Source organism: Clupea harengus, unplaced genomic scaffold (genome assembly GCF_900700415.2).
Source record: "Clupea harengus unplaced genomic scaffold, Ch_v2.0.2, whole genome shotgun sequence".
Classification (NCBI taxonomy): Eukaryota; Metazoa; Chordata; class Actinopteri; order Clupeiformes; family Clupeidae; genus Clupea; species Clupea harengus.
Window position 1 is genome coordinate 20,132 of NW_024880001.1, and position 26,964 is coordinate 47,095.

At 42.2% G+C, this 26,964-nt stretch overlaps 1 protein-coding gene across 3 annotated transcripts; it reads left to right on the top strand.

The window, feature by feature from the left end:
* The first annotated feature begins 231 nt into the window (after nucleotides 1-231).
* On the top strand, nucleotides 232-10,013 carry LOC122131085. Of its 3 annotated transcripts, XM_042705988.1 has the most exons (10): nucleotides 282-304; nucleotides 744-1,062; nucleotides 2,159-2,188; nucleotides 3,818-3,893; nucleotides 4,357-4,449; nucleotides 5,434-5,526; nucleotides 6,523-6,615; nucleotides 7,618-7,710; nucleotides 8,707-8,799; nucleotides 9,798-10,013. In XM_042705988.1, the coding sequence occupies exons 5-10, from the start codon at nucleotides 4,362-4,364 to the stop codon at nucleotides 9,953-9,955; spliced, it is 618 nt and encodes a 205-aa protein (XP_042561922.1). In that variant the 5' UTR covers nucleotides 282-304; nucleotides 744-1,062; nucleotides 2,159-2,188; nucleotides 3,818-3,893; nucleotides 4,357-4,361; the 3' UTR covers nucleotides 9,956-10,013. The 3 variants fall into 3 exon arrangements, with proteins under 3 accessions (XP_042561921.1, XP_042561920.1, XP_042561922.1); XM_042705987.1 differs by having other exon boundaries at nucleotides 232-304; nucleotides 856-2,188; XM_042705986.1 differs by having other exon boundaries at nucleotides 272-304; nucleotides 744-2,188.
* Nucleotides 10,014-26,964: the final 16,951 nt, after the last annotated feature.

The window sequence follows — 26,964 nt, forward strand, 5'->3', positions numbered from 1 at the left end:
AGTTTTTTATATATATATAGAATATAGCACCAATGCTGAGACCAAACCTACGCCCTTGGGTTCATATGGTTTTGTTTTGCTGGTAATCTCTTGATCTGGGGTGCTTTTGTCCAGGAGGGCGAGGTGACAGAAATGTACGTCACTCAAAAGATGACTGACAAGCAAAACTTGATGCTACCAATAGAGAAACATCTTACCTAATATGGAGGAAGGAACTAGTATAAAAAGGAAGCGAGCAAGCTGCTCGAGATCACTTCGTTGGACTACCCCTTTAGGGGAAACCACTTCGGTGGAATCTTCTCTGGTGAGGACTCTAGTTAGAAACCACGGCTTAGTGGACTGTTAGAAAACTACGGCTTAGTGGACTGTTAGAAAACTCTGACTTTGGTGGAATCTTCTCTGGTGGAGACTCTAGCATCATACGAAAGAGCTTAGTTAGGACTGTTAGGAAATCACTGGACAGTGAACACATTGGAGGTGTATTTTGTTAAATGGCTTGAATTGATTGTACCTGCGCTGTGTTTGAAAATGTGCGCTGTAAATCAAGTTGAGGTACAGGTGAATTTAGTTATTGTGCTGTTGAAAAAAAATGTCATTACATTTGAGTAATGTTTTGCGAGCGAAGGGGCTTTTACATGTCCAGGCCCAGGGGCCCATGGTTTCATAATCCGTCCATGATTAGAGCAAGAGGTGTTTTACATTTGACAAACATACGTGTGTTTGATTATTAACTTCCTTTACAGGTCCTCTACAGATTTGGTCACCTTTTCCTCTATTGAACTCTTGGGATTACAGATGTGGAGTGGCTCCTTGGATATTTATTTATAATGTTTTTATTTATTTGTGAGCTTATAGACTTCCCCCATGGATGGAATATGTTGCTACCTCGATACACAGTGACTACCCTGATCCAGCTGAGGGACAAGGTGTGGACGGGAGGATTCAACCTGTTCCAAAGACATAATCAAGAACAAGGGAAGGTTATAATATGTCATATTTCTAGGTTCGGAAGATGTCGAAATTAGTCAAACTTTTTTTTGGAGGAATGGTACCCATAAGCTGGTAAGTCCCAGTAATACAATTTATTCATTTTTATACCCGTATAGTTATTTATACTGGAGTAGCAGGCTATAGGTTGAGTATGGATTATGAGAGGCACAACTTTTCTCAACGGTTTCTGGCTAATTTGACCCTGAGGAACAAAACTAGGGTGCTGTCATTTACTGTCACCCGAGCGAACATCGACATTTTGCCAAGCCCTTTTAGCGTGCGTGCTCATCCGTATCTCAGCTTCTGAAGGTTGTAGACACTTGAATTTGGTCTCAAAATGACCAGAATATGCATGTTTATATATACACTATAAGCTCTAAAACCTTTACTTTTTGAGATATTCAAGATTTTTTGGGGGGGATGTGTGGGGCGCAAAAAGCTTCAAATCTTGAATTTCTTGAATATCTCGAAAAGTAAAGGTTTGAAAGCTTATACTTCATAGTGAATAATGACGAACAAGCGAATGTTAAAATATGTAGATTAGTCCATTTTATTTTTTGAGAAAATGGTAACCAGTAAGCTGGTAAGTCCCATTAATAAAATGTATTCATTTTTATACCCGTATAGTTATTTAAGTGTCTCTATGTGCTTCGTTGAATTGACGTTCAAAAGCCGTATACGTCACTACGTCACTACGTGACTACGTGACTACGTGACTACGTTATCGTCGCCATTACTAGGTCTTGTAACACAGTTCAACACGATGGGCTATTTACGGTTTCTTTGGGTGAGTTCAAAGTAAAAATTAAGCTTTTTAGTTCAGCTTCAGTTATCAGTTAATCAATCAGTTATCTTCAGTTCATGTTATGATGGAATCTTTTTGTACAGAAGAATGCGTCGGTCATGTTAAAGTTGCTAGCTAGCATAAATGTAGCCTGTAGGCTAAGCACATACAAGCATGGCTGACCTTAAATACTAACTTAAATACTAAGTTGAAGTTTATTCATCATTCAAAGATAAGCTCCAATGACCAGAATGAACCAGCACATGTAAGAGATGTTTTCATTTGAACGTGCTTTCAAAGGCTGTAGTGTATACTCGAGGAAATGCTGTGAATTACTGAACAGCCATGCATTTGTGTAGTGACACATCATTTCATATTTTGCAGGGAACCATCAGGAATGTGCAACATCCTCCAGTAAGTAAACCTTCAGTTAAACCAAATTAAGCCAATGTGGTAATTGATTGTGATGTAATTTGTGTAGGTGTAAGGAGCCAGTTTGACACAAGCAGTGGTGGAGGAAGTACTGAAGTTTAGTAAAAGTACAAATACCCAGCAAAATATATACTTCAGTAAAAGTAGAAGTACTACATCAACAATCCTACTTAGGTAAAAGTAAAAAGTACTTACTTTAAAATTTACTTTAAGTATTAAAAGTAAAAGTACTCACGCAATGGGTTGTCTCTCAATGTCTAGGCTGTGCCATTTTAATAAAGAATGCAGATATAGCGACTGGTAATACTTATGCCTCTACAGATGTCACTACTAGTAATAATTATAAGCAACAACATTTGTTTATTGGAAAGGTTGGTGTACTTATTGTGCTTACCCCCTGTAATACTGTTCACACTCTAACTTACAATTTTGTGGATGACAAGTTATCTACCAGGGATTATCTGCAAAGTTAATACCATTAAGCCAAACCAATTAAGACAACATGTTATATCTTTAAATTATGTATTTAATTGTAAAACTATTAAAAACATTGTGCTCTGTTAATAGCAGTATAGGGGAAAACACAGTAGTAACCCAAGACTAGGCACAAAGTGTGCATGCCAGGCAAGATCTTACAATGAGGAAATTGGCAATTAATGAGAAAAAAACGAAAATATGTAAAATGGCTATCGGTATTTTAAGCTTTGCTTTTCTGTAGCTTCTTGTATGTAACATGAAAAGAAACAAGAAATGTGTTTGCAAAAGTTCACTACTGCAAGGTCTGTGCTCTTCTGAGAGGCTTTTGTGTCCTCGAGTTTTTGCTGCTTTGAAGCACCCTCACCAGCAGGCAATGTCCCCATCCTTCTGGTTGTAGTTGCAGTCAGGTCATTGTATTGCTAGAGAAGTGTTCTGTGCTTTCTCTATAAAAAAAAAAGTAACAATAACAATAATACACTGTTAATCTAAATCATAATTTATTCAACCTACAACTCAAAGTCTCACAACCTAATTTAAAACATTTGCAGGGACAAGACAAATTTAACCTGCACCATATAAACAAAGTGCAAGTGCAAACTAATCACTAACACTATTCTAACTACCTAGAAAGACAAGGGCCTTTACAACAATTTTACGTGGTGTCCTGTGATCACCATCTCTAGTGAACGATGAGCCACTGACAGCCGAGACAGGCGGAAAGCACCACTGTTCCAAGCAGACCATGACGTCGAGCTAGCACCCTAGCTTGACATAGCTAACCTACCAGCTGCCAAACGCGTGCTCTGCTATCATTGGAGCTGATAGAGCATGTAGGCAACATTTCGGCGAAACTCTGCTTGTAAAATGTAACGAGTAACGACACATATTGTAGAAAGGTAGTGGAGTAGAAAGTATAGCTAATTGCTGTAAAATGTAACGGAGTAAAGTCAAAAGTATGCACTATAATTTTTACTTAAGTAAATTACAGATACGTAAAAATGTACTTGGGTACACTAACGAAGTAAAAATACTTCCACCACATGGATGTAAGGAACCAGTTTGACACAAGTGAAATTCTGCAATAATAACCAATAATACACCTCATAATGCTGAACTTTGAAATGTCTCTCTCAGCTGTCAAGTCAGTATGGCAATGATGGAGAGCCTGCATTGTCTGTCAACGATGGCAGAACCTTCTACCATAGACGGGGTAAGTGCCATCAACTACATTGGAAGACTTTATTGTGATAGTGTCATATTTAAATTAACGAAATAAAAACTCTTAATTTCTGGTAATATACATTTCTGTGAGCATTGTAACTATCCTCGGGGCCTCTGGAGAATGTATTTGCACTACTAGTAAACCAGTTACTACTTCTTCTCCATCTATGACATATGGGATGAGATGTCCGTTGTACCTTAACATACAGTAAGAGTAATGGAGACTGTAGAAGCTATAGGCCGGTTCTTATAAGGAGAGGAAGAATTAGGACAAGAATGCAAACTGCCCAGGGCACACAGACAGATAGGGATTGAAACATCATCATAGTCCTGTCTTCCCCTAACGTTACTGTGTGTTCACCTGGTATTGTATAGTATTTAGCAATATCTACTATATTGCTTTAAAATGTGTAATTACAAGTTTAAATGTATCTCCCACTTTGTCCTTTCAGCTCTTATGGCACCAGGCCCCTTCAACTCCAGATTGGGCGTGGCCTTCGACTTGAGAAGGGGTGGTGCAGGAACACTCGGCGTGAGATTTGGGGGTACGATAATCTTCTACTTGAGGACGAGCTGTATAGGAACCTTTTGCTTGATCCATGTCTTCTAATCTGGAGATGGGGCGCAAAAGGAGCTTCTGTTGAAGGCTTTAAAAGCTTTCATCTTAATATTGATTCAGCTTGATTTTTTGCTTGAGATGATTATTCCTGAAGTTGAGACACATGAGATCACATTTGTTTTCACACCCTGAAGTAGCAGGGACATGGCTTCAACTATAGAGAAAATAGTTTGTTACAGAAAATAATTTTATAATTATGAATATTACTTTATAACACAATTATTAACTAGAACAACCCTTACTTCTTAAATGATTGTAAACCCTATGACCTTAACTAGCCACTGCTAGCCAGGGATTTGAAAATAAATATCTTACCCTGCCCCTTTCGGTTTGGCCCATACTATTTGAGTATTTTGGAGCTTCACTTCAGAGGGGTTCTGAGAGGTTTATTCCACTCTACAGCTTGTTCATGAAGGCAGCTGGTTTTTATAACCTCCGCAAATTAATCTCTATGGTACACAGTCAAGTGACTTACACACACACACACACGATAAATATCCAGTATTTAGCAGACACTTTTATCCAATGCAACTTGTACATTTCTGTGAGCATTGTAACTATCCTCAGGGCCTCTGGAGAATGTATTTGCATTACTAGTAAACCAGTCACTGCTTCTTCTCCTTCTATGACATATGGGATGAGATGTCCGTTGTACCTTAACATACAGTAAGAGTAATGGAGACGGTAGAAGCTATAGGCCGGTTCTTATAAGGAGAGGAAGAATTAGGACAAGAATGCAAACTGCCCAGGGCACACAGACAGATAGGGATATAAACACCATCATAGTCCTGTCTTCCCCTAACGTTACTGTGTGTTCACCTGGTATTGTATAGTATTTAGCAATATCTACTATATTGCTTTAAAATGTGTAATTACAAGTTTAAATGTATCTCCCACTTTGTCCTTTCAGCTCTTATGGCACTAGGCCCCTTCAACTCCAGATTGGGCGTGGCCTTCGACTTGAGAAGGGGTGGTGCAGGAACACTCGGCGTGAGATTTGAGGGTACGATAATCTTCTACTTGAGGACGAGCCGTATAGGAACCTTTTGCTTGATCCATGTCTTCTAATCTGGAGATGGGGCGCAAAAGGAGCTTCTGTTGAAGGCTTTAAAAGCTTTCATCTTAATATTGATTCAGCTTGATTTTTTGCTTGAGATGATTATTCCTGAAGTTGAGACACATGAGAAATCACATTTGTTTTCACACCCTGAAGTAGCAGGGACATGGCTCCAACCATAGAGAAAATAGTTTGTTACAGAAAATAATTTTATAATTATGAATATTACTTTATAACACAATTATTAACTAGAACAACCCTTACTGCTTAAATGATTGTAAACCCTATGACCTTAACTAGCCACTGCTAGCCAGGGATTTGAAAATAAATATCTTACACTGCCCCTTTCGGTTTGGCCCATACCATTTGAGTAGTTTGGAGCTTCACTTCAGAGGGGTTCTGAGAGGTTTATACCACTCTACTGCATGTTCATGAAGGTAGCTGGTTTTTATAACCTCCGCAAATTCATTTCTAGGGTGCACAGTCAAGTGACTGACACACACACACACACACACACAAAAAGTAAATATCCGGTATTTATCAGACACTTTTTTCCAAAGCAACTTGTACATTTCTGTGAGCATTGTAACTATCCTCTGGGCCTCTGGAGAATATATTTGCACTACTAGTAAACCAGTCATTACTTCTTCTCCATCTATGACATATGGGATGAGATGTCCGCTGTACCTTAACATACAGTAAGAGTAATGGAGACTGTAGAAGCTATAGGCCGGTTCTTATAAGGAGAGGAAGAATTAGGACAAGAATGCAAAATGCCCAGGGCACACAGTCAGATAGGGATATAAACACCATCATAGTCCTGTCTTCCCCTAACGTTACTGTGTGTTCACCTGGTATTGTATAGTATTTAGCAATATCTACTATATTGCTTTAAAATGTGTAATTACAAGTTTAAATGTATCTCCCACTTTGTCCTTTCTGTTCTTATGGCACTAGGCCCCTTCAACTCCAGATTGGGCGTGGCCTTCGACTTGAGAAGGGGTGGTGCAGGAACACTCGGCGTGAGATTTGGGGGTACGATAATCTTCTACTTGAGGACGAGCCGTATAGGAACCTTTTGCTTGATCCATGTCTTCTAATCTGGAGATGGGGCGCAAAAGGAGCTTCTGTTGAAGGCTTTAAAAGCTTTCATCTTAATATTGATTCAGCTTGATTTTTTGCTTGAGATGATTATTCCTGAAGTTGAGACACATGAGAAATCACAATTGTTTTCACACCCTGAAGTAGCAGGGACATGGCTCCAACCATAGAGAAAATAGTTTGTTACAGAAAATAATTTTATAATTATGAATATTACTTTATAACACAATTATTGATATGAACAACCCTTACTGCTTAAATGATTCTAAACCCTATGACCTTAACTAGCCACTGCTAGCCAGGGTTTGGAAAATAAATATCTTACCCTGCCCCTTTCGGTTTGGCCCATACCATTTGAGTAGTTTGGAGCTTCACTTCAGAGGGGTTCTGAGAGGTTTATACCACCCTACTGCATGTTCATGAAGGCAGCTGGTTTTTATAACCTCCGCAAATTCATTTCTATGGTACACAGTCAAGTGACTGACACACACACACACACACACACACACACAAAAAGTAAATATCCGGTATTTATCAGACACTTTTTTCCAAAGCAACTTGTACATTTCTGTGAGCATTGTAATTATCCTCAGGGCCTCTGGAGAATGTATTTGCACTACTAGTAAACCAGTCACTACTTCTTCTCCATCTATGACATATGGGATGAGATGTCCGCTGTACCTTAACATACAGTAAGAGTAATGGAGACTGTAGAAGCTATAGGCCGGTTCTTATAAGGAGAGGAAGAATTAGGACAAGAATGCAAACTGCCCAGGGCACACAGTCAGATAGGGATATAAACACCATCATAGTCCTGTCTTCCCCTAACGTTACTGTGTGTTCACCTGGTATTGTATAGTATTTAGCAATATCTACTATATTGCTTTAAAATGTGTAATTACAAGTTTAAATGTATCTCCCACTTTGTCCTTTCAGCTCTTATGGCACTAGGCCCCTTCAACTCCAGATTGGGCGTGGCCTTCGACTTGAGAAGGGGTGGTGCAGGAACACTCGGCGTGAGATTTGGGGGTACGATAATCTTCTACTTGAGGACGAGCCGTATAGGAACCTTTTGCTTGATCCATGTCTTCTAATCTGGAGATGGGGCGCAAAAGGAGCTTCTGTTGAAGGCTTTAAAAGCTTTCATCTTAATATTGATTCAGCTTGATTTTTTGCTTGAGATGATTATTCCTGAAGTTGAGACACATGAGAAATCACAATTGTTTTCACACCCTGAAGTAGCAGGGACATGGCTCCAACCATAGAGAAAATAGTTTGTTACAGAAAATAATTTTATAATTATGAATATTACTTTATAACACAATTATTGATATGAACAACCCTTACTGCTTAAATGATTCTAAACCCTATGACCTTAACTAGCCACTGCTAGCCAGGGTTTGGAAAATAAATATCTTACCCTGCCCCTTTCGGTTTGGCCCATACCATTTGAGTAGTTTGGAGCTTCACTTCAGAGGGGTTCTGAGAGGTTTATACCACCCTACTGCATGTTCATGAAGGCAGCTGGTTTTTATAACCTCCGCAAATTCATTTCTATGGTACACAGTCAAGTGACTGACACACACACACACACACACACAAAAAGTAAATATCCGGTATTTATCAGACACTTTTTTCCAAAGCAACTTGTACATTTCTGTGAGCATTGTAATTATCCTCAGGGCCTCTGGAGAATGTATTTGCACTACTAGTAAACCAGTCACTACTTCTTCTCCATCTATGACATATGGGATGAGATGTCCGCTGTACCTTAACATACAGTAAGAGTAATGGAGACTGTAGAAGCTATAGGCCGGTTCTTATAAGGAGAGGAAGAATTAGGACAAGAATGCAAACTGCCCAGGGCACACAGTCAGATAGGGATATAAACACCATCATAGTCCTGTCTTCCCCTAACGTTACTGTGTGTTCACCTGGTATTGTATAGTATTTAGCAATATCTACTATATTGCTTTAAAATGTGTAATTACAAGTTTAAATGTATCTCCCACTTTGTCCTTTCAGCTCTTATGGCACTAGGCCCCTTCAACTCCAGATTGGGCGTGGCCTTCGACTTGAGAAGGGGTGGTGCAGGAACACTCGGCGTGAGATTTGGGGGTACGATAATCTTCTACTTGAGGACGAGCCGTATAGGAACCTTTTGCTTGATCCATGTCTTCTAATCTGGAGATGGGGCGCAAAAGGAGCTTCTGTTGAAGGCTTTAAAAGCTTTCATCTTAATATTGATTCAGCTTGATTTTTTGCTTGAGATGATTATTCCTGAAGTTGAGACACATGAGAAATCACATTTGTTTTCACACCCTGAAGTAGCAGGGACATGGCTCCAACCATAGAGAAAATAGTTTGTTACAGAAAATAATTTTATAATTATGAATATTACTTCATAACACAATTATTAACTAGAACAACCCTTACTGCTTAAATGATTGTAAACCCTATGACCTTAACTAGCCACTGCTAGCCAGGGATTTGAAAATAAATATCTTACACTGCCCCTTTCGGTTTGGCCCATACCATTTGAGTAGTTTGGAGCTTCACTTCAGAGGGGTTCTGAGAGGTTTATACCACTCTACTGCATGTTCATGAAGGTAGCTGGTTTTTATAACCTCCGCAAATTCATTTCTAGGGTGCACAGTCAAGTGACTGACACACACACACACACACACACACACAAAGTAAATATCCGGTATTTATCAGACACTTTTTTCCAAAGCAACTTGTACATTTCTGTGAGCATTGTAACTATCCTCTGGGCCTCTGGAGAATATATTTGCACTACTAGTAAACCAGTCATTACTTCTTCTCCATCTATGACATATGGGATGAGATGTCCGCTGTACCTTAACATACAGTAAGAGTAATGGAGACTGTAGAAGCTATAGGCCGGTTCTTATAAGGAGAGGAAGAATTAGGACAAGAATGCAAACTGCCCAGGGCACACAGACAGATAGGGATATAAACACCATCATAGTCCTGTCTTCCCCTAACGTTACTGTGTGTTCACCTGGTATTGTATAGTATTTAGCAATATCTACTATATTGCTTTAAAATGTGTAATTACAAGTTTAAATGTATCTCCCACTTTGTCCTTTCAGCTCTTATGGCACCAGGCCCCTTCAACTCCAGATTGGGCGTGGCCTTCGACTTGAGAAGGGGTGGTGCAGGAACACTCGGCGTGAGATTTGGGGGTACGATAATCTTCTACTTGAGGACGAGCCGTATAGGAACCTTTTCCTTGATCCATGTCTTCTAATCTGGAGATGGGGCGCAAAAGGAGCTTCTGTTGAAGGCTAATAAAGTTTTTATCTTAATATTGATTCAGCTTGACTTTTTGCTTGAGATGATTATTTCTGAAGTTGAGACACATAAGAAATCACATTTGTTTTCACACCCTGAAGTAGCAGGGACATGGCTTCAACTATAGAGAAAATAGTTTGTTACAGAAAACAATTTTAAAATTATGAATATCACTTTATAACACAATTATTAATATGAACAACCCTTACTGCTTAAATGATTGTAAACCCTATGACCTTAACTAGCTGCTGCTAGCCAGGGATTTGAAAATAAATATCTTATCCTGCCCCTCTCTGTTTGGCCCATACCATTTGAGTAGTTTGGAGCTTCTCTTCAGAGGGGTTCTGAGAGGTTTATACCACCCTACTGCATGTTCATGAAGGCAGCTGGTTTTTATAACCTCCGCAAATTCATCTCCATGGTACACACTTCACAGTAAAGTGAATGATGACTGACTGACTCACACACACACGGTAAATATCCGGTATTTATCAGACACTTTTATCCAAAGCAACTTGTAGTGGAATCCTGCAGTGGCCTGGAATCATGATACTTTACGGGTTATTTCAATTATTTCAACATTACTGTGAAAGCAGACCAAAATCTCAGGACAAAAGGCTGTACTAAAATGACTTTATTACAGCTCATCTCTCCAGTATTCTTCCGTCAAATAGTAATAACAGTACAAAAAAATAGTACATGATGGAGATAATTTCCAAACACTGTTAATGACTTAAGAATATAATAATCAAGTGCCTTATATGAATCATGTACTTATGTAAGCAGGAACATGGCTTTTCTGTGTTTCTGCGTGTGTGTAACTTAGATTATTAGGTGCCAGTCTGCATTTGTACAAGAGCATGTTTAGACCAGAGATGATAAGCTTCTTCCGACCTTGTGCAAAACTGCCATCCTTGCAAGACAGGGAGCCTCGGATGTCAGAGATCCACCACGTGGTTATCCCTGCTGAACGCTAAACTTCTGTCTATATAAACCTTATTGGATGTGTTTATCCTTGCTTCACTTTCAGCCTTGTGCTGGGAGTGAGCCCGATTGCAATTGTTGTTTGTCTAATAAATATACTTATATGCAGCTCCGGAGTCCTGAGGTAACTAGGGTGAATTTTCACCTATCAGTACATTTGATCCTAGACTTTTTTTTTCAGATCCATTTTTTATATTTTAATACAATTTCAATGCTTTTGCTTTGCTTTAAATTCTGTATAATCTTTTTTTTTTAGACATTCAATAACATGTTTCACAATCTATACAGTTTAATACAGGTTACTCATGGGTTGTAGTGGTGATGTGGAGTCAGGAAGGGCTGAATTGTCAGGGTTTCGGGCAGCGATTGCCAAGATTTGGCACATTGGCGGCCTCTGGTGGCCAAGGGACAAATGGAACGGACTTGTGTTCGCACACATGTGCATTTGTTGTGATTTGTGTGTTCACCTGTTTCCCGTTATGTGCCCTCACCTGTTACTCATTGTGTGTCACTCACCTGTTTCTAATCACACACTGTTTGTATGGTTACCACTTAGCCACTTAGTCTGTTAATTAGCCAGGGTACAAATACTTTTGTTGTGATTTGTGTGTTCACCTGTTTCCCGTTATGTGCCCTCACCTGTTACTCATTGTGTGTCACTCACCTGTTTCTAATCACACACTGTTTGTATGGTTACCACTTAGCCACTTAGTCTGTTAATTAGCCAGGGTACAAATACCTGGCTAATCCCTCTAGACCTCATCGGGTTGTTAGTCTTTTGTGTGAGTTTGAGGTGTGAATCTCCTGCGGCTCTCAAGTCGCTTTTGTGTCGCGTTGCTAGGACTTAGTTACTCCTGATAGCTACCCTTTTAGTAGCTCCTTTAGTTTATGGCCTTTGCCCCTGTTCGTATCCTCTGTGCTTTTGGATTATCTCCTGAGTTTTGTGGAATATCTTTGTGTTCGCTGTTGAAGTATCCTTGTTTCTCAATAAAATAACCATAGAGAACAACATCCTGCCATTAGGTCCTCTCTAGCTCACTTGGCTAAAGCGATGGTCAGCCAAACCAGCAACTCAGGTTCAATCCCCGAGAGAAGCCTGACATGAATACTGGCATACTCTATACACAAAAAATGATTTCTTCTTCCTCTTTAAAACTACTCCCCCTTTCCCCACTGCTTTGCTTGAGTCTTGGGATGCTATTGTCATGTTCCCTGTATGTTTTAACTAGGTGCAATCATCCACATACACACAGAGAGGGACACGAAACCTTGTAGCTTGTTCTACAACTTAGCTAGTCTGGTTTATTGGGAACGTGAATTTATACAGGACAGAGGTGCCACCTGGTGGTCACCATAAACGAAGCACATTCTGCTTCGTACATAACATTTCCTCCCCGCTAAGATATGTTGTCAATAAACACAAAGGATATTTCCTTTAACACAACAGAAAAGATTACCGCTCAAATAATAATGATGGGGATGTCCTATTATACTGGAAACAATATGTCTCAGAACTCACACAGTCTTACAGCGTTATATTAATTATACAATGTGTTCACTCAGTACCGTAACGTACGGGTGGTTGAGTGATCCTCACAGGATAGCGTCTTACTGTCTCTGTTACTGCAGTTACACCAGTCTGTGGTGGTTCAGTGGACTGGTGTGTTTTTGGAGATTCTGTGTGTTGAGGAACTCGATCATCAGGCTCTTGTGGGTGAGGTGTTTTAGAGTGAAGTGTGGTGCAGATATCACTCTGAGATAGGTCCTCTGGTAGAGAAAGGTCCACTGCAGTCTGCTGCAGCTCTGGATCGGGGCGTGTCAGCATCTGATCCACATGGCGTTTCCATACCCCTGGTACTCCCACATTTACCCTGTACGACACTGGGCCTGTCTTTTCCACAACAATACCTTGTGTCCACTTCTCCTCCCCCTTCCTATAGTCACGCACAAGGACTGGATCCCCAACATCAAACTGCCTGTCCTTTGAGTGTTGGTGGCGGCGTTGTTGTTGGGCATCCTGTGATCTGTGCACTGTTCCAGCAACACTGGGTTTCAGGAAATCCAGACGAGAACGCAGCCGGCGTCCAATGAACAACATGGCTGGCGTTTCAGTTGTTGTGGTGTGGGGGATGTTGCGGTATGCCAGCAGGAACGTGTCAAGGCGTTGTTGCACCATTCCGGTGCCTTTGGATGATTTTAAAGCCTGTTTGAATGTGCGCACAAAACGCTCGGCCAAGCCATTGGTAGCAGGATGATACGGTGCTGAGCGGATGTGTTTGACTCCATTGGACTTCAAGAATGCACTGAATTCTTCAGAGCAGAACTGAGGTCCGTTGTCGCTCACAAGGATGTGCGGAATTCCATGGCGACTAAAAAGGCCCCTGAGCACTTGAATGGTCTTGCTGGCTGTAGTGCTGTCCATGATATGCACTCCTTCAAAAGGACCTGCAAAATCCACATGTATCCTTTCCCAAGGACTGGAGGGCCACATCCAAGGGTGTAGAGGTGCTAGCCCAGGTGCTTTTTGTACGCTCTGACACGGGGGACAGGATTTAGCGTGAAGCTCAATTTGAGAGTCGATGCCGGGCCACCACACATAACTGCGTGCCAAGCTCTTCATCCTCACTACACCTGGATGTGCTGTGTGGAGCTCTTTCAGAACCCGGGGGCGCAGTTTAGGTGGCACAATCACTCTCATACCCCACATGAGGCATCCCTGTTGTATGGTGAGATCATGCCGGCGCAACAGATAGGGCGACAGCTCTTCGCCTGCGTCCTTTGCAGCTGGAAAACGACCAGTTGAGACAATTTCTCGGACACGAGACAAGGTGGGGTCAGACAGGGTGTCACGTTTGATCTCGGTGTTACTGACTGGTAGTGTGTCCAACTGAGATGTGTAGAACACCTCTACTGCGCCTAGCTTCTCTTTATGTGTGTGGGAGAGTGGTAAGCGTGAAAGTCCATCTGCATTTGCATGTAGTGCACCTTTCCGGTATTGGATGGTATACTCATGCGCTGATAGGAGCAGTGCCCAGCGCTGCATTCGGGCTGCAGCCATTGACGGCGTACTTTTCACTGGACTTAAGATGGGATCAGCGGGCGATGGTCAGTGAGTAGGGTAAACTTGTTACCATAGAGGTACTGATGGAACTTGCGAACTCCAAAGACTATCGCTAGCGCTTCCCTCTCTATCTGAGCATCGTTTTGTTCTGCCTTACTGAGTGTTCGTGAAGCATACGCTATAGGTCGTTCCTCTCCATCAGGCATAGCGTGCGAGAGCACAGCTCCGACCCCATATGGTGAAGCATCACATGCAAGGCGAAGGGGCAGCTCAGGATTGTAGTGAGTCAATACTTCCTGTGATACTAGAAGTGCTTTTGCTTTCTGTAAAACTGTCTCACAGTCTACTGTCCACTGCCATTGCTTCCCTTTGTTAAGCAGTTCATTCAGTGGTTTTAGGACAGTGGCTAGATCAGGAATGAAACGTCCATAATAGTTCAGCATCCCTAGGAAAGAACGTAGCTGGCTGACATCACATGGTGCTGGTGCTTCCACAATAGCACGTACCTTCTCGGGTGATTTGTGGAGCCCAGCCGCGTCAATGATGTGGCCCAAGTATTCCACAGACTCCTGGAAAAACAGACACTTCTCTTGTTTGAGATGCAGGCCATACTCCTCTAGCCTGCCGAGGACTGAATCCAGCGCTTTGAGGTGAGTCTGTTCATCAGGACCACTGATGAGGATGTCGTCCAGGTAACAGTGTGTGTAAAGGCAGTCCGAGCAGTACTTGGTCCATAGCCTTTTGGAACAAGCCAGGTGATGACGCTACGCCAAAGGGCAAGCGATTAAAGCGGAATAGCCCTTTTTGTGTGGAGATAGTCAGCAGCTTCCTACACTTCTCTTCTACCTCCATCTGTAGATAGGCATTCGATAAGTCTAACTTACTGAAGTGTTGCCCTCCTGCTAGAGAGGCAAAAATGTCTTCAATGCGTGGTATTGGATATCTATCCACGCAGAGAGCTTGGTTGAGGGTGACCTTGAAATCGCCACACAGTCTCACTGTGCCATCCTTCTTGATTACAGGCACCACAGGTGTGGCCCACTCACTATTCTCCAATTGTGAGATCACCCCAAGCTCAGTTAGGCGCTTCAGCTCGGCCTCCACCCGAGGTCGAAGAGCATAGGGCACATTACGTGGGGGGCAGAATTTGGGTACACTGTTAGGTCTAACAGTCAGTGTGGCTTTAATCTGTTTCATTGTGCCTAACTCTGTAGAGAAAACAGCAGAGTGTCTCTTTAACACCGTCTTTAAGTTGTCTTTCTCTCTTCGCTCAATGGCATGCACAGTCTTTAAGTCTTTCCAGTTCAGTTTAATAACCCTCAGCCACTCTCTACCAAACAGTGGAGGTGCATCAACTTTCACTACGTACAAGGGCAAATCAGCACACTGCTTATTTCATTTTACTTGTACTTTGATGACCCCTTCTGGTGCCAATGGCTCTCCAGTGTATGTCTTAAGCATAATCTCAGTGGGTTGCAGAGGCAATTGACTCAATTTGCTTCTATACTGACTCAAAGAAATTAAAGACACAGCAGCCCCAGTATCCAATTCCATTTCCATTTTCTTTCCATTTACTCTAGGCAGCACAGAGATTCTGGAATATTTCCCCTTTTCAGACAAGGAATACAGTCCCAACTCAGAGTCAGTGTCAGATTTAGTCTCATCACTTTCACTAACATTTCTAGCATCAACATGATGAATTCTCTTCTTTCTATCTTTAACACTGCGCTTGATTGTATTACCTTTCTGTTTCCATTCTCTGTCTTGGCTGCTTCTGGCTTTACCCTTACACATGCGCTTGGTATGGCCTTTCTTCCCACACTGGTAACAGTCGCGATCTTTGTACCAACAGTCTTCCTCCCTATGGTTCATTTTCCCGCAGCGGCGGCATTGCTCACCTTTTTGGGAAATCATTGCATGCACTTTAAGTGAACCGCTTAATTGCTGCACGTCGCGCGTGGCTGTCTCTGCCGACACAGCATACTCCAGTGCTTTGTGAAAAGTGAGATCCTTCTCAGTCAAAAGACGCTTCTGCACTGTTTCACTCTTTAGTCCACAGACAAATCTGTCCCGTAGTGCGTCTTCTAGATAAGCACCGAACTCACAATACTCAGAAAGTCTTTTCAGTACTGCAACATACTGTGCAACGGTTTCCTCTTCCCCCTGATTTCGCTTGTGGAAACGGAATCTTTCCGCTATCACGAGCGGTTTTGGAGCGAAATGGGCTTGCAACACGTCCACAACACGTCCATAATCCATCTCCCCAGGCTTGTCAGGAGCCACCAAACTGCGTAGTAATCCATACATTTTAGGTCCCATCACACTAAACAACACCGGCACTTTCTTCACTGTTCTGATCTCATTAGCCAGAATGTAATGTTCAAAACGCTCAATATACGTTGCCCATTGCTCACCGGTATCATCAAAGGGATCCATATTTCCAATTATTCCAGCCATGATGCGTCCGCTTTCAATGGATTGCACTTCAATTACAGATTCTTCGGAAGAAGATTGGCTCATCACCTCTTAACAGCTACACACTAGCTCACTAGCTAGCTTCCAACGTGGTTGTTCTTTTGTTCCGTCTTTAGAACTACGCACCTCGTCGCCAATTTATGTCATGTTCCCTGTATGTTTTAACTAGGTGCAATCATCCACATACACACAGAGAGGGACACGAAACCTTGTAGCTTGTTCTACAACTTAGCTAGTCTGGTTTATTGGGAACGTGAATTTATACAGGACAGAGGTGCCACCTGGTGGTCACCATAAACGAAGCACATTCTGCTTCGTACATAACAGCTATAATGCGAGGAGAAGAGGTAGGGAGAATGAGAATAGAGACTAGCAGGTATACAAACATGTGGTAGAAAGTCAAGTATGAGAATAACACAATCATCCTGACAGAACAAAGCATTGAGAAGATTGTCATCAAAAACAATAAATAATTGATAATAAATTAAAATAAAAACACTTCATATCTTCATTTTCTTGCTCTGTGTGGTGCTGAGAAGTCACACAATCGTGGATGTGGTCGTGTAGCTTTTTGTTCTGAATAATTAAAACGTTTTGTCACGACATGGAGTTGCTATACTAGGATGACTTTCTATGTAACAAATTCAAGTTTAACAAACAACCAAAAATGAAAAAAATAGCCAAACCCAAAGTGACAAATTTGATTGGTGTCGGGGGCGAGGAAGGGGGAAGGAATGGGGGAAGGTCTTCTCTCTTCCAGTGGGTTGTTCTGTAGCTAGACACTGTAAAGATGCGGCAGGTTGGCAGTAGAGTGAGTGAGTGTGAGGCCAATGTTATACTTTCCACATCTGCGAGTACACGAGGGTCCGCTAGGGTCCAATTGACGTACATTTTGTAATTGGAGGGTTTACGCGCGGCTCTGTGTGGACATTTGTGTACCCTTTTTGTGACCACACAGACTTGTCCACACGGCTGCTCCGCTACAAGGGCAGCAACTGTTCGAATGCAGACTCAAAGTGGACTAGAAAGTATAGAAGTAACAAATACGCACCTGTGGTGTTTGCAACTGTCCGGGTGCGTGTCCGCAAGCAAGTATAATCAAGGCTTGAGTATTTGTGTGTCTGTGTGTATGTGTGTGGTTGATTTGCTGGGCACCTGACAGAGGCCTCCTGTGCAGTGGGTTGATGTGGCAGGCATCGGTTTGAGAAAGCAGGTGTTTCTCTCTTCTTATTTCTTTCTCTCTGTGACTTTCTCTCTGTGACTTTCTCTCTGTGTACGTGTAAGAAACAATACATTTGCTTTGACTGGGGGAAAAAAACGTTCTACACTGTATTCCATAAATAAAGTTTTGATTGTACATACAGTTCCCTTGCTTGGTGTGCATGGACTCCTTATTATGTTTTATTATACGGCTCTTCAGAATGTTCCAAAAAGTTCCGTCGATTTAAATGGGCCACCCCAACATTTGCAGGTCTGTAATATCTTGATATTCACTGTTGCGAATAAATTATGACCGTCTGCGCTTTAGAGTCCTGTTTGTCCCGTCAGGATTTATTTTTCGATAATGACCGCCGGACAAGTATGTAAAGATTAACATTTAAATGGGATGGAGGCATGGGAAAGGTTTTAGGGCTCAGTGATGTGTAAGATCCCTTGTGCCCCCTACTGTAAAAGAAGGGAAGAGCATGTTGCAGTAGAATGCATCATCACAGGCAACCAAGCTCCTACTTCCTGCATGATAAAGGCCTAGATCATAATGTACTGTAATCCCTGAATCCACTAATGCACAAGGAATATTAATCAGTATACTTTTCTATGTACCCAGCAGTTCTTGTACTTCCTAAGTTTTTTTTATGTCGCGTCACTTGCATAAGGCACGTTTTATTTAGTGGCACAATTCATACACATTGGTTATTCAAACTGCTTTACAAATGAACGGATACAGGAACAGGAAAATAAGAGATTAAGAAGGGTAAAGTGCATTGAAATAGTTTAAATAACTGGTCGAAAGCTATTGGTATATGTAACGGAGTTCGAAATGTAAATAGATAAGAGTGTGAGTTTCACCATAATTAAGCATGCTTAGTTAGTGTTGGTGTTTCGGAGCCACCTTTGGGGATGTGATGTACTGCAGGTCTGCAAGTTATCTTCGTGTGCTGTTGCCATAAGTTAGGTAGGCATGGGCTATAGGCTGCATTTTGAGTGCCGACAGGGAGCAGAGATCCTATTTCAATTACATTACACATGCTTCAGTTCTCAGCGCGACACAAAGATGTTGCTAATAATACAGCAACAAAGTAAATAAAATCGATTGCAATAAAATAAAAAGATTAGATAGACACATAGTTAAAAAATCTTGCATGCTTTATCAAGCTTGTCGCACACGCATACAACATGAAGCGAAAGGCACAACTGAAACAAATAACAGCAACAAATCATGCTGCTAAATGACACAAAACCTACATAAAATGTTGTTTATAAACAGGCTGCAACTAGAAACCTAGAGGCTGGTTACAAAAGAGTAGAAAACTAGCGATAGCATACGAGCAGTAACGTTAGTGGCGTAGATCTGTCTGAGTACGATCTGTATGATTTATTTTTGTTGCTAGGCAGATTTCGTTGGGCACATCTGGAACTGTGCAGGTCAGCAGATGACGTTCAAGTTGGACACGGGTGCTGCAGTGACAGCTATCCCGGCACATTTGTACTCACAAAGGCGACATGGAAAACTGTTACCGACAAAGAAAAGACTGTGTGGACCTAGTAACACTCCCATAGAGGCAGGGGCGGCGCCAGGGGGGGGCTAGGGGGTGCTCTAGCTCCCCCTGGATTAGCCATAGCACCCCCATAGCACCCCCAAGAAAATAATGGTTTATTTATTATTGTTATGTTGTGTGATAATAATATTTAACTCACAAAAGAAAATAAGGACAGATTGAAATGAACAGATTGTTTTAGACACAGAGCAATCATTCTGTCATAACCTATGACCCAACTTTCACGTTGCACGCTTGCATGTTGACGTTACCGGACGGTTGAAGGAGAAAGCGAGCTACTGCGTGGTAGTTTCAAGTGAATATCAACAATGCATCGGTTTTTGCTACCTAAATGTCCATGTTTGGAGGAACGATTAAGAAACAAGAGTGGCGTAGAAGAAGAAGAAATGCCAGGGGTATCTGGTGTGGATTTTTAAGGAGAGGAACGTTGTGGTCAAGGAGGTCAACCCTCCACCACTACTGACGGTGCTAACCATGGTGCTAGCAGCATCAGTGGCATTAGCATGAAAGCTCAGGATGGTCCGAGAAGACCAAAACTCCAGAAATATCCACCTTGCATGTTTGGAGTCCAACAAAGGAGTTTTTGTAAAAGCTGATTGGGACAGTTTGCGTGGTTGGAGTACAATGCAACTAAGGTATTGTTAGCTGTGTAACATTAATGAAAGCTGTCTGATTTGTTGCATGCATTGATTACTCTGTGTCTCTGAAGACTCGTTTCGGTTGATTAGCAACGAAGATGCCCTTTTTTGCCCTTTTTGCCTTTTTCCTCTTTTTTGGATTATTTTTGAGCCGCCTTAAAAAAATCAGAGACTCTTTAGCCTAAGACAAGCAGTCTGTCTGCTAGGTATACACAAGGTTCTATGTGATTACTGATGATTGTGAACTGAAATAATATATACCTTTTTAACGCATTTCTGACTCTTTTAGTTAATTCTATCTGCTATTCCAAGATTAATTTCACTCTATCTGACATGGTAGTGGTCACCTGTCGCCCAACTTTAATCCTCACTACCACAAGTGTTTTAAAGTAAGTTAGATATTTGGGATTGCGCACTCTATAACATACTGTATGCCTTTTGTCAGTGACCGTCGCAGATGTGCGCGTCTGTCGGAAGAAGCCTAGATGATAATAATACAATCGGTTTGTTTAGCGCTTTTCATGGACCCCAAAGAAGCTTCAGAGAGCAAACATGTAAAGTTGTTGTAGTAGAGAACCATGTGACACATAGGCTATCACCCTCATTTCATAGCACCCTCACTTAAACGCCGAGCTTCCCATAGCACCTGCAGAAAAAAATGTCTGGCACCGCCACTGCATAGAGGTGAAGGGACATTTTACTGCGGATATTAGCCACAATGGAACTGTAGCGAAGCAGCAGGTGTATGTTTTGCCAGGCTTAGTGACACCTTTGCTTGGCTTACCAGCGATACAGGACCTCTGCCTGCTCAGCCCAATGCAAGCTATCACGACAGCTGATGTAAGCTACAAAGAAAAATGGGCCTCATTCTCGAACATTTTCTTCTTCTTCAGATTCTTCTGAAATGTTTTCTTACAGACTTCGGGAGACCAACGTAAGAAAAACATCTCCGCCTGATTCATGAACGCCTGAAAATGTGATCTTACGCAGCTGAAGTGTTCTCAGCTGTGCTCCCCAGTATGAGGATTCTTAAATTTAACGCACGTAGTGACGTGTGCAGTCGGAATCGACCGAATTCACGCGAAAGCAACCGAAAGCAACTCGAAAGCGAGTCATGTCAAAGCGGAAAGCGAGCACCGGTCGAGTAAACGCAGATCTAACTTCACCAGTGCAGAGGTGGAGGTACTGTTGCAGGATGTAGATGTGTCCATTCTATTCCACTATGGCTATATCAACGCGATTGAGTTTAGTGCTTATTTATTTATTTACTTACATTTGCAGTGTTTGTGTAGTGCTTTTATTTATTTTAGGACATCACAATGCCTCGTAGAATCATGACTATAAATGTGAAACGTAATTGTTAATGATACAAATATTAATATTATTATTATTATTAGAATTATTTAAATCCGAGGATGTCTGTAGAGTTGATGTGAAGGCAATCAACAACGATTTCTCACAAATTCAGCCCTTAACCCTTCTAACATGGAGCGGCCCTGTGGGGCATCTGGTGTTTTTTTGAGGAATTGTATTTAAGAAAACTCTGGGAAACTTACGACTGCTATTTCGCCTTCTGAAATTCTTCTGAAGTTCAGAACAAATCCCAGATGTGAGAACTTTCATGAATGCCAAAAAACATCGTAAGTGGAGTTTTCAGTGGCTTAGGTAAGCTAAAGGGAGAATACAAAATGTAATTAAATTAAAAGAAAATGCCACTCCCTTTGCCCTCTCTGTGCCACGCCGTGTACCTTCCAAGGGGAAAAGTTCAAGAAGTGTTAAAAAGGATGGAGGAAATGGGTGTTATTTCTCCCATAGAGGAAGCTACAGAGTGGTGCTCTGGAATGATGGTAGTACCAAAATCCCGAGAAGATCAGGGCAATTAGAGAGATACCACCACCCAAAGATGTGGCCGACATAAAACGCTTCATTGGGATAGTCAACTATGTGGGAAAATTCTCCCCTAATAGGCCGCAATGTGAAGCACGAAAAGTCCTTTAGAAAACGAATCCCGCTCCACAGGCGTGCATCTACACAATATTTAGTTCATAAAAAAGAAAGAGTCGTGCTTAGCTACCAAAAAAAAGTTCGTCGCTGACTTTCCAGTAAATTTTTGGTGCGTCTATGTTTTATGCCGAACTAGTTTCTTCAGAGCGCACAAGGATCTTGGTCGCAAGTGCTGGCACTTTTCGACACGTGATCATGCTACACCAATAAGGTAGCTGCTTTTTGTCAACAGAGTTGCAAGAGGGCGTCCACCATGCCTTCGTCGAGCAGTACGGAAGACGAAGAAAATACACCGGAATGTCTTAATAAATCAAAAAACAAACATTGTTTTATGCATATTACTTCAGTCAAGCACGAGGAGGTACATTATTTCATCACTACACGATGGAATACATACAGGACAAGCCTACAAACGTGGCTCGGGTTGGAGGGTGAGTCTCGAGACATGGCTGAGAACTTCAAACACTGTGTTGATGTGGAGTTTGAAAATATTCCCGAGGATGCTGGTTGAAACATTAACAGCAGGTAAACACACACACACACACACACTGTGGTTGAGTGACTGAAAGGTACAATTATGTGTGAGAACTCATTGAGTTATCCTTTTTGTTTTGTTAAGGCCAATTGCAGAAAGCTGCAGAGTTGAAGGATGACCAAAGTATTCTTTTGCATATAAAAGACAAAGACTGTGTGGCTCTGGAGGTGCAGTACCACAAAGGCTGTTATAATCAGTACACCAGATTTTTGACGAGGCCTGAAAAACCAGAGAAAGAACAGTAAGTTATTTATTATATTGCATTTCAAGGAGCTACTAACTTAACATTATATAAGTAAACATTCAATCTGCATTCTGTTGTATGTGCACACAATCACAACACTTATTAATTTCTTTGCTTCTCATTCATATGTGTTCTAGGAATGAGCCCACGTTTGATGTCGGCTATAAGATATTCTGTGAGAGGATCATTCGCCAAAGGCTGCTTGTCAACCAAGAGGTGCTGAGAATGGGCCAGCTGAGGAAGGCCTTCATTGAACTGGTGAAAGCAAATGAAGGTCTTGATGCTTCAAACTACAGGTAACTGCAATGCATTTTTCTCTCAAGTCTTATTATTTGTCATGTGCAAGTCCAGCTTTACACAACATGTGTGTGACAGGCCTGAGAAACTGTTTTAAAGTCTTGCTGTTTGTACAGACATGTACCAGTTGGCAACAAGGAGAATAGCTGATGTGTGTGCGCGTGTGTGTGTGTGTGTGCGTGTGGTGTGGTGTGGTTAGTGATGTTGTGTGCCTTTCTTGGGCATCTTTGGTGTTAAATGTGCTGTATGGCAGATAGGTTCTAGCCTGTAATGTCTTGTACCACCTCCACCACTCTCTGCTTTTCATGATACTCCTGTGACTCTTGATTGTCACTGTTTTGTTGTGTTGCAGACAGGATATGTTGAAGAAGAGGCTGACTCGTGATTTCCCCCATCAGTATCAAAAACCTAGAACGGTCACGTAGAGCTGATGCAGGGTCACAACGCATACAAATCTTTGACCCGGATCAGAGGACCCCAACCCAATGGAAAAAGTTTCTCTCAGAAGGAACAAATAAGGAAGCACTTGCCGAATTCCTGTATGTTGCATGGAAAAATGCAGACCTTACAATAGTGGGCAAAAACCTCTGCTTGTACATCGCACATACAAATCAATGTCACTGTGTGACTGTTAAGGAGGGTGTACAGTCTGTTCGTGTTGTTGAAGACCTGTTGTTGTTTTTACATGCACAACATGCTGCACGGGAGCATAAAGCTGTCATTATCAAGAGCTCTGACACTGATGTGGCAGTCATTGCTGTAAGTGTGCAGACAGATTTGCCATGCAGTTTATATGTTTTCACAGGGACTGGCAACAGGACACGTATCATTGACATTACCAAGGTGTCATCAGCAAACAAAATATAAGTGCTCCATCACCTGCTGAATGTGGTTGGCAAATAGAGGATGGGACCTTGCACCTGGATGACCAGAAATCCGGCCCCTGACAGTGTTTTGCATGTGATACACTGCGGCTGCAAAGGTGCCTGTGAGACAGGAAGATGTTCCTGTTTTTCTGCAGGACTGTGTTACACAGACTTATGTCGTTGCTGTAATTGTGCCAACACAAAAGAAACTGAGGAACTGGAAGATAACTCTCCTGACACTGACAGTGAGGACTGAGTGTCCTTAATCTGTTATTTCTTATTTAGTTTTGTACAGTTTTATATATCATATTTCATATTTTTCATAAAGATTGTTTTTATGGTTCATCAGTGTTGTTTTCATTTGTGGAAGAATGAATGAATGAATGAATGAATGAACGAACGAACAAATGGTCATTGGTATAAGTACAATTACTGCCTTTTATTGATACAAGGAAGGAGGTTTATTTGTCACATACATAGAAATACTAACGTAAAGCATGTAGTCATTGTGTGTGTTCAGGATACGGAATGCTTGAGGAAAGAAGCTCCTCCTCAGTCTCTCTGTTCTGGTCTTGTAGCAGCAGAGACGTTTGCCTGACCTCAGTGTTTTGAAAAGTCCATGGTCAGGATGTTAGGAGTCCTTTACAATACTTTGGGCCCTGGTACATAGTCTTCTCTTGTAGGTCTCCTGCAGAATAGGGAGAGGTGCTCTGATGATGCGGCACTGCAGTCACAGGCTGTACAGTTCCCATACCAAGTGATGATGCTGTCAGAACACACAGCTGATGGGTGCTGATGCTCTGAACTTCCTCAGCTGACGTAGGAAGTACAGTCTTTGCCTTGATTTCTTCAGTGTGTGCTGGGTGTTCACAGTCCATGTTAGATCGTCAGTAAGGTGTATTCCCGGGTATGTCAAACTTGATCTAAATGACTTAACATAAGCATAACATTATCGTATATTTGCCTCATTGTTCTTATGGGACGCGGCTATGTATACAGCACTATTTAGAATCAATTTAGCCCACTTTTGAGGATGTTCGGGCGTTTTCCTCTTTATCGGTAACGTTGAATCTAACCACGGGGGCCGCCATCTTGCCATTCTGTTGACAAAAAGCAGCTACCTCATTGGTGTAGAACGATCACGTGTCGAAAAGTGCCAGCACTCGCGACCAAGATCCTTGTGCGCTCTGAAGAAACTAGTTCGGCATAAAACATAGACGCACCAAAAATTGACTGGAAAGTCAGCGACGAACTTTTTTTTGGTAGCTAAGCACGACTCGTTCTTTTTTATGAGCTAAAGATTGTGTAGATGCGCGACTGTGGAGCGGGTTGAAACGAAAACAGTGTTCACATTGCGGCCTATAACCTCGCAGAGCTCACAGGGCCAATCAGAGACCTCCTGAAAGCTGAAAACATGTGGGGAGCAGCGCAGAAGTGAGCCTTTGAAAAGGTGAAAAACGAGCTCAGCTCATCTACTGTCCTTGCCCAGTACAGTCCAGAGAAACAGACCAGGGTTTCAGCAGATGCATCCTCTTATGGATTAGGAGGGGTCTTGTCTCAGCTTCAAGAATCTGGAGACAGGAGGCCAGTGGCTTTCATATCTCTCAGCATGACTGAAACAGAGCGCAGATATGCCCAAATTGAAAAGGAGGCCCTTGCTGTCACCTGGGCTTGCGAAAGATTTCAGACCTACCTCCTGGGCCTACACTTTGTCATGCGAACCGACCACAAACCGTTAATCAGTCTTCTAACCTCATAGCCGCTGGATGACGTCCCGCCTCTTATAATGCGCTTCAGATTGAGACTTCTGCATTTTTCCTACTCCAGGGAAAAAGGGAAAAATCTTACCAGGGAAAAATCTTATTACAGCTGACGCTCTATCAAAAGCTCCACTCCAGCGTACTGCAACAGAGGAGAACCTTGCGCTCCAGAATGACGTGACCACTCAAATCAATGAGTCATTCAGCAACTCCCAGCCTCACCTGAGAAATTGCTACAAATCAGAAGAGCACAAGAAGAAGATCCAGTGTGTAAGCAGCTGTCCTCCCTGATCCACACAGGGTGGGAAAGAAGCAGTTCTGCGCCACAGTTAAAGCCCTTTTGGCAATTGTGGGATATTTTTTATGTTAAGATGAACATGGATTAACTCATCAGTATGAAAGTCTCACTTTAGGAAGGGCAGACTAGGCGAGAAGCAGTAACTTAGACATGATTCACTGATGTTAGCAAGTCAGCAATAAAGTCACGACACACATTCCAAGAAACCCGCGGTTAGGAGGGGGTCTCAGGGTCTCAGAGGATGTCAGGGGGTCTCAGGAGATCCAGACACCCACAGACACACACATTGACACATAAGCACACACACACACAAGAGTACTCAGGGGAGTTACAGAAGAGGGAGTAGTTAATTCTGATTGGTTTTGGCAAACAGCCAGATAGGACACATCCCACAGGTTACAGGCCTTAAATTGGTATACGGAGCGTTCACACAATGAGATGATCCATGGGCATCCCCTTATTGTAGCTTATTGATTACAATAATAAATACTCCAGATTTCTACATTCGGTCTCCGGTCTTCTGATTGAAAGAAAAGGTGTAGTGAGATCCCATTCTCGCCACAACACAATACAAAAACGACCTGTTGTTGGTGGATGGCCTGTTGATGAAAGGAAGGAGAATACCGATTCCAGCAAGCATGCAACAGGACATCTTGGACACCTGGGCAGAAGAGTGAGGACCCTCACAAAGCACTTATGACGTACAGAGCAACTCCTCTTGCCCATGGAGTATCACCAGCGCAGCTCCTGATGGGGCGCAACATCCGAACACCCCTTCCGGTGTGTCCAAGCACTCTCAAACCAGCATGGCCAGACTTGAGAGCTTTTAAGTTGGAAGACCAGGGGCTTAAGAGACAACAGGCTGAAGGATACAACAGACGACACAGAGCACGGGAGACACCACCACTCTTTCAGACAGGTCAGAGAGTTTGGAAACGGAATGTACCACACACAGGAATCGTCTCTGGCTCAGCAGGGACACCACGTTCATACGTGATCCAAACCTCAACAGACAGTCTCCGAAGA

Coding starts and splice junctions, on each gene's coding strand:
- LOC122131085 (XM_042705987.1), top strand. CDS start 2,120: ATGCATTTGTGTAGTGACACATCATTTCATATTTTGCAGGGAACCATC. Junction 7,711..8,706: donor ACTCGGCGTGAGATTTGGGG/GTACGATAATCT, acceptor TTGTCCTTTCAG/CTCTTATGGCACTAGGCCCC. Junction 8,800..9,797: donor ACTCGGCGTGAGATTTGGGG/GTACGATAATCT, acceptor TTGTCCTTTCAG/CTCTTATGGCACCAGGCCCC.